The 7,311-nt window shown below is 53.1% G+C and overlaps 1 protein-coding gene and 1 long non-coding RNA gene across 2 annotated transcripts in view; one reads left to right on the top strand and one right to left on the bottom strand.

The window, feature by feature from the left end:
• Window positions 1–5,484, bottom strand: part of LOC107182953 — a 24,497-nt gene extending 19,013 nt beyond the window's left edge. Inside the window, exon 1 of the long non-coding RNA XR_001513712.1 lies at window positions 5,220–5,484. This is a non-coding gene — a long non-coding RNA (uncharacterized LOC107182953). The remainder of the gene's footprint in view (window positions 1–5,219) is intronic.
• The window catches only part of PLPPR5 (phospholipid phosphatase related 5), a 21,340-nt gene that overhangs the window by 9,971 nt on the left and 4,058 nt on the right, over window positions 1–7,311 (top strand). Inside the window, exon 5 of the mRNA XM_015563392.1 lies at window positions 789–908. Within this exon, the coding sequence (XP_015418878.1) occupies window positions 789–908 (120 nt within the window). The remainder of the gene's footprint in view (window positions 1–788; window positions 909–7,311) is intronic.

Below are 7,311 nucleotides of genomic sequence, written 5' to 3'. Positions count from 1 at the left end.
AGGGCCAGCCCCCCTCGGGGGGATAAAGGTCTCACTCAGGAGCAGCCCCCGGAGCTGCTGCGGGAATACCGAGAACTCAGGGACAGGATCAGAGACAGCAGCCTGGCTCACTGAGAGGCCGCTGCGGAAGGTGCGCGGGCCATTGAAGCGGGGTTCTGAGGAGCTCCGGTGACCTTGAAGCAAGGGGACGTAATTAGCATTTAAATTAAGTTGTAGGTTAGCCAGGCTGGGAAAGGTCAGCTTGCTATGCATTTTTATTAGGTTACGACGTTATTTTTGGATTCATTTGCGCATGGACTGTTAACTAATTTAATGAACATTTTGGAATCAGAAAATTGTCATGATTAACTGAGCTATGTATTTTTTAAAAATATATTTTTATTGATTTCAGAGAGGAAGGGAGAGGGAGAGATAGAAACATCCATGATGAGAGAGAATCATCGATCGGCTGCCTCCCGCACGCCCCACACTGGAGATGGAGCCCGCAACCCGGGCCTGTGCCCTGAGCAGGTATCGAACCGTGACCTCCTGGTTCATAGGTCGATGCTCAACCACTGACTGGTACCCCAGGCCCGAGCTAATATTAATTGATGGATTTTCTTGAACACACACGCACCAGAGTAACTATTTCAAATTTATACAAGGTAAGTCTGGTGTGAAGTCATATACACTTAATATTCAAGTAATTTTAATACATTATTATTAGGGTTAGGTTTATGGAGCTGCTCAGGGATCATTGTCAGGAGGGTCTGGCTTTGCTTTAACTGCAGTTTTTTCTGAAATGCCAGGTCGTGTGCGTGGTGAGTAACTTCAGGGGAAGACACCCCGAGAGCGAGCACGCCCACACGGCGGACCTGGCGCACGCGCCGATGATCAGCATCCCGCGGGTGGAGAGTCCGCTGGAAAAGGTAAGTCTGTTCCCATGATGCAAAGTTTAAATTCAGAGATGTGATCCTTACCTGGAGCGAATGAGCGACTAGTCCCCAGCGTCACCGCGGTCGCTTCTGTTTACTGAAAGGGGCTCCCAGCGCCTCAGTGGCATTGAGCCAAGATTCAGTCCCTGGCGACGCCCTGTTGGGGGAGGGAGGTCCCACCTCAAATGTCCCGGACCTGGACCGGTGCCACCAGCTGAGAAGCGCGGGAGGGCTTGGGCTGTGCCAGAGCTCCTGGGGGGCCCGGGGTGGGGGAGAGGGGGACGCTAGGCGCCGGGCCTCTGAGAAGGCACGTGATGGGATGGCTGTGCCGGAGCTCCTGGAGGGGGGACGCTGGGGGGTGGGCCTCTGAGAAGGCACCTGATGGGATGGCTGTGCTGGGGAAGGTGTGCTCTTCTCCTAAAACATGGTCCGCTCTCCCACGCTCCACGGGCAGGCAGCCCTTGAACCAGGCGGGTTCAACCTCCACTCGTGTGCCGGTTTTCTCAGTAAATGCAGGGAATGTGTTTTCTCTTCCTAGGGTTTTCTTAGTAGCACTTCCTCTTCCCCAGCTCACTGTGGTAAGAGGACAGTGTGTGCTCACAACATAGAAAACATGTCCGTCGGCCCTTAGGTGGTCGGCAAGGCCGCGGGCCGCAGCAGGCGGGCGGGCGGTGCGTTTCGGGGCAGCCACGGCAGGGTCACCTGAACGCCGTGGAAAAGGACCAGCTGTGAGGCAGGGGCACTGAGAAAACTACCCCACTGCCCCCCAAGAATCACGCTGCCCTTTCACCCTCTGCCCTTCCGCCCACTGCGTTTTCCTGTCTTCCCTTCAGAGGGTGCTCTTGCCCAGAACTAATGGCAAGGGGTACCTGACATTCGCCCAGGACCCTCGGGGGTCAGGCTGCGGTCACGGCAGCAGCAAGCGCTGGGCACGCGTGGCCTTTCTCTCCTGCCCCCACTCGTCCTCCCTTTAAGGTGACGTTCAGTTCTGCACGGGCGAGCAGGCATGTGCCTCATGGATTTCAGCGGATTCCGTACAGAAAATCTACGGGGAGGGACATTCTCCCGTCCCAAAACTATTTAAAAATAAATATAAGCCATGGATGGGATTTGATAGAACATGAAATAGTTCCAATTGATGAAGAGAATTAATATTTACAGAGTTTTATTGGGCAATTAGAACAGGCCACTGTGGCCACGCCTGGCTACTTTGGGATAGCGCTGAGCGGTAAATCAGTGGTATAGGAAAGACCACTTTTTGAGAAAACATTTTTTTTCTTGGGTTTAGGTGATCAAACTGAAACAAAGGGAAGTCCCCCTTGCCAATGACAAGATAGGGGAGCTAATGCTAGGAATAATTTGCAAATTGCAGCCTTGTAGTTCTGGTCAGGGGCTCTGTGCCAACCTGACTACCCAAGATGCTGTGCGTGTAAAGCACCCCGTGACTGAGAGCGGCGCCACATGAATGCAGGTGGTGAGCAGTGAGGACGGCCCCCCAAAGCTGCAGATGCCACGAGTGCATGCAGTCACGGGTGGAAATGACCATGTTTCGTTCCCATGGCCACCGTGGAGGGAAATGACAGGGCTAGGAACATTCTAAGGGGACTCGCACTGACCCAGAGAAGCAAACGCATGGACTATTTTGAAGGTTAGAACATCACAGGGGTCAAGGTGAAACCTGAGCTGAAGGTTCGGCAGAGTGAGGGGGTGGGGCGTGGAGAGCCAGGCTTTTGTAGGTGCCCGCAGCTCTGGGTAGGAAGGTTGGCTTGGCTACATAATGACTAAGTAGAATCAGACGAATTCCTTCTTTTCTCCTTACCTGAAAAAAATGGATATGATTATGGTTCCTTTATCGGGTAAGTAGAGGCCTGGTGCACAAAATTCATGCATGGGTAGGGTCCCTAGGCCTGACCAGCGATCAGGGCCGATTGGGGCCTTCCAGCTGCCGGTCAGGGCCTTCCTTCATTCCGCGCCACCCCCTGGTGGTCAGCGACATCATAGCGAGCGATTGAACTCCCGGTCTCCCGGTCAAACTCCTGAGGGGACACTTTGCACATTAGCCTTTTATATATATAGATTGTTTGAAATGACAGATCACAAATAAACTATTGGCACACAGTTGGTGCTTAAATCAAGGTAGCTCCCTCCTGTAAAACGAATGATTCCTTTAATAGGATTTTCATTGTATTTTGGACTAGGATACCCCATCGAGCTATTTCATGTACTTGGGGGTTTATGCAGATTGTCTATGCCATACATAGAGCATATGGCAGGAAATCTTATAGCAAAAATTGCCGCCTAGATTAGTGTCAGAGCAACAGCAAAACAACCCTGTGGTTTCTTGCCAAGACAGACATGATTACCCATGACTTTGCTCTCTGGGATAAGTCCCTTTGAGGTTTCAGCATGTTGGCACAAACATGTGTGGGAAGCCACTTAAGATGTGTTTGCTTTTCTAGGATGCGAATCTTTGTTTTACGGAGCTGCCGACTATACGTAAATGTTCCATAGGAGCTTGTCAAAACAACTTTATTAGGGATCAGATGTTGGAATAGTTAGTGGAGCTAAGTCTCCTCGTATTTTCGGCAGCTTTCCTCAGCCTGAGCCCCGAGCACTTACGAAAGGTGTTCACAGTCCATCAATGCTCGCGCGCTGGGCTTGGCTCTCGCTTGTCTTGTTTCATTTCGCTTTAAAGAGTCCATTGAAAAGGGAGTGAAACATCCCAACGGGCGTCGGCACTCTGGTTAGGAGGACGCGCCCCTGGCTGTGGTCTGCCGTGTCGTTTTCCTTGTGTGTGCTCGCCCCGGTCAGTGTTTATTTCTCCGCCCTGTCTATACATCACAATACGCTCTGCAAAACATGAGAAGCCAGGTTTTCTCCAACGTTATCTAACGGGCCTTTATGAAAGCGTCTTTTCAGTACGTTACCTTTGAGCACAAACCATGTTTCTCATCTCCTTGGAGGGAGTAAATACCGGGTTGCTGGCTGCACCTTCGGGTTCTCGGGCCCCTGCAGCCATCGGTCAGGGAGGCGACCAAAGGGTGCGGGAGGAAGTCGCTGACAGTGCACACCCGCCAGGGACACCTGGAGGCTCCCCCGCCCTCCTCACTCCCTCTGCTCCGGGCGGACGGTCCCAGGGACACTTCCCCGTCGGTCCAACTGCCACGGCGCCCTGAACGGTTCTGACCCAGTGGGCCTGGGGGTCCGGTTGGCACCAGGCAGCACCGGTGATTTGGGTCCAGAGCCAGCTGCTGCCAGGGCCCAGGGCCTGCAGAGCGGAGACAGTGGGTGTGAACATTGGCTGCGCGTTACAGCCGCCTGGGGAGTCTTTGCGAATCCCAAGGCCTAACCCGGCCGCCTTCACACCAATTAAGTCCACGTCCCAGGAGAAGCGTGGTGTCTTGGTAAAGCTCCCGGTGGGTCCGCGAGCAGCCAGGTTGGGGGCCCAAGGCTCCTTTCCCCAGGGAACGGGGAGCCGAGGTCAAGGCCCAGCGCTAACTCATTCATTTAATGACAGGACCGCGACTCCTCATCCCAAACCCTGGGGCCAGGCGCTCCTCAGGACTCAGACGCTCTATAGTTCGGGGCGAATGCTGTGCGTTCTGTGAGGAGCAGGACGGGAAGCAGCGCTGGGCATTGGAGCAGACAGACAGGCAGACAGGCCCCATGGCCTTCCATCCACCCAGCTCCGTTCTGCCCCCAGATGGGTTTGTAGCAACCGTATAAGACACACTTGGGGGTGAAAGTGTGTCCACTAGATCTGTAAACTTGCAGAATTGTAACATTCCAACCAATTAATTTTTTTAAATCTCCATGGTTTTATCTATTTGTTATCTAATATTTTGTTTCTTTGGCTATATACACATATATATTCAATTTCAGAGAGGAAGAGAGAGATAGAAACATCAATGATGAGAGAGCATCATGGATCGGCTGCCTCCTGCACGCCCCACACTGGGGAGTCAAGCCCACAACCCGGGCCTGTGCCAGGATGGGGAATTGAACCAGGACCTCCTGGTTCCTAGATCAATGCTCAACCACTGAGCCCCAGTGGTCAGGCTGTTTCTGTGGCTTTGACTGACGACTATAATGAGATGTTTGCGAAGACCAGGACCTTTGTGTGTGTGTGTGTGTGTGTGTGTGTGTGTGTGTATAATCTCATTTGCTCTTAATTTTAAAAATCCATGTAAATAGTCTTCTTCCCATTGCCCGGATGTGAGAGCCGGGTCTGTGAGGGGCTGTGTTGCTTGTGAACACTCTGTGGTTAGGGGCCCACATGCAAACACGCTGAAGCCCACCTGCCACCCAGCTGAGGACTGAGTCCTTGAATGGAAGACATTGACACACAGATCCTGGCTTCTGTTTAGGCCCCAAACCTACGCCGACGGGCTGACAGCCTCCCGTTCCAACGCAAAGGCTGCTTCTGGGCCTGTGGAAGGGAAGGAACCTGGGCCCGTATCTAACCTCAGCCTTGGGCCTAACACGGGAGCAGCCGGGAGCGGCAGACTTGGCCTCTGTCCGGCTGAGTGAGCCGACACCGACGGGCACCGAAGTAACGGCTGTGGTACCTTTCCTAGGTGTCCCGAGGCCAACCTGCCGAGGGCGGCGAAGAGCACGCGCAGGGGCGGCCCCTGAAGGACTGTCTCGCTCGGCTCTTCGGCTGGGTGCTGGGGATGAGCCGCCGCGAACACCTCCGATTAAGGCAATAAACGTAGGTGCGCCGAGCGCACTGGTGTTGGAGCTGAGCTGCGAAGCTCCGGCAAATACAGAAAACGCGTCCCTCTGGGCAGGGCCACGGCTCCCAAGAGATCTGGGTCCTTGGTCACTGTTCTCGTTTATCTTCCAAATAGGCTTCATTTTCCACTGCGTTTGCACGCACGACCGGAGCTTAGCATCCCTCCACCCAGCAGCCCTTGCTAGAATGGCTCTTCTTGTTTTGTGTGGGAGCCACGCTGGCCGGGCTAGAATGGCCTTTACTTGTTTTCCTACATAAATTGCTGTGGGTTTTCCCCCCGCATTTCCCCCTATTTTTCCAAATAAATAAACTGCCAGTGGCTTGCCTTGTCTGGTGGCAAGTCACCCCCAACGTTGTGTGTTATAAGTAAATGGCAGTGTTGTCTGAAATCACCAAAGAGTGAAATACAGATTATTTTTTTAAATAAAATTTTAATGGATTCAAAGAGGGAGGGAGAAAGAAAAAAAAACATTAGTGATTAGAGAGAATCATTGAAAGGGTGCCTCCTGCACCCCCCCTACTGGGTATCCAGCCAGCAACCCCGGCCTATGCCCCGACCGGAATCAAACCCGGGACCCTTTGGGCCGCAGGCCGAAGCTCTTATCCACTGAGCTAAACCGGCTAGGGCTATTGATTGATTTTGAGTGAGAGAGAGAGAGAGAGAGAGAGAGAGAGAGATCAATTTGTTGTTCCACTTACTTATGCATTCATCAGTTGCTTCTTGTACGTGCCCTCATCAGGGATTGAACCCGCAACCTTGGCGTACTGGGACGACACTCTAACCAACTGAGCTACCCGTTCCAGGGCACTTAGCCTTTTCTTAAGCAATGACATGGTACATCCATGGTACCAAGGGTGTGACAGCCAAGTCACATGTTTACTAGTGCAAGCTAAATTTCCATAACGGAAAGTCAAAGTGTCCCTTATGCATCATCACTGAAAAACCATCTCGTGTAGCACCTGTGGCCTGAGCACCACACCTTGGAAAGCACACGCCTCGTGCTTGTTAGTCTTATGGCTGTTCACATCTTTCAGGGAAGCTCCATGCACATCTGGAAAAAGCCAATTTTCTCCTGTCTGATAGAGCCTTATGTGTGGCAGTGGCTGTGGGTATGCCTCACTACAGAGCAAGGTCACTATTGTGTGGCTTCCTCTTCTGGGGGCCATGGCCAAGAACCAAACTGATTTGCTGGCATCTGCCCAGATGGCGTGCTCCCAGTGTACAGAGCTGGAGGGCACTCACACAAACCTGGCGAGGGTCTGGAGAGCAGGTCCCAGCCCCGTTACGCCCTCTCATGGCCTTCTACCACACACCAGCTCACAGGGCCACAGGCCAGGCTGGGGAGTAGATGTGCGTGCCAAGTGAGAGGGGGCCCACAGTGCTGAGACCTGGCCACTAACAGTCAGTGAGGAAGGTGCTCAGGTTTCACTGGCAATGACAGTAAAACTGAAAGGGCATGCCTTTGAATGCTGGGGGTGGCTTCTCTGTGCCCTGCTGGGGACCTCTCCCTATGAGTAAGTTGTTGCTGCCACTGCCACCACAGCTGGTGGAAGGCACAAGCCACAGAACACTGGCAGGCATGAGAAATTCGGCTGAGGACCAGTCTGCTGGGACTACTGCTCTCATTCAGGGAAAGTGCCACTGCTGCTGGGCACCTTCCC

This window comes from Myotis davidii, unplaced genomic scaffold (assembly GCF_000327345.1).
Source record: "Myotis davidii unplaced genomic scaffold, ASM32734v1 scaffold217, whole genome shotgun sequence".
NCBI lineage: Eukaryota > Metazoa > Chordata > Mammalia > Chiroptera > Vespertilionidae > Myotis > Myotis davidii.
Note: the sequence above shows the minus strand (reverse complement) of the source record. Positions and strands in the feature narration are given on the sequence as shown.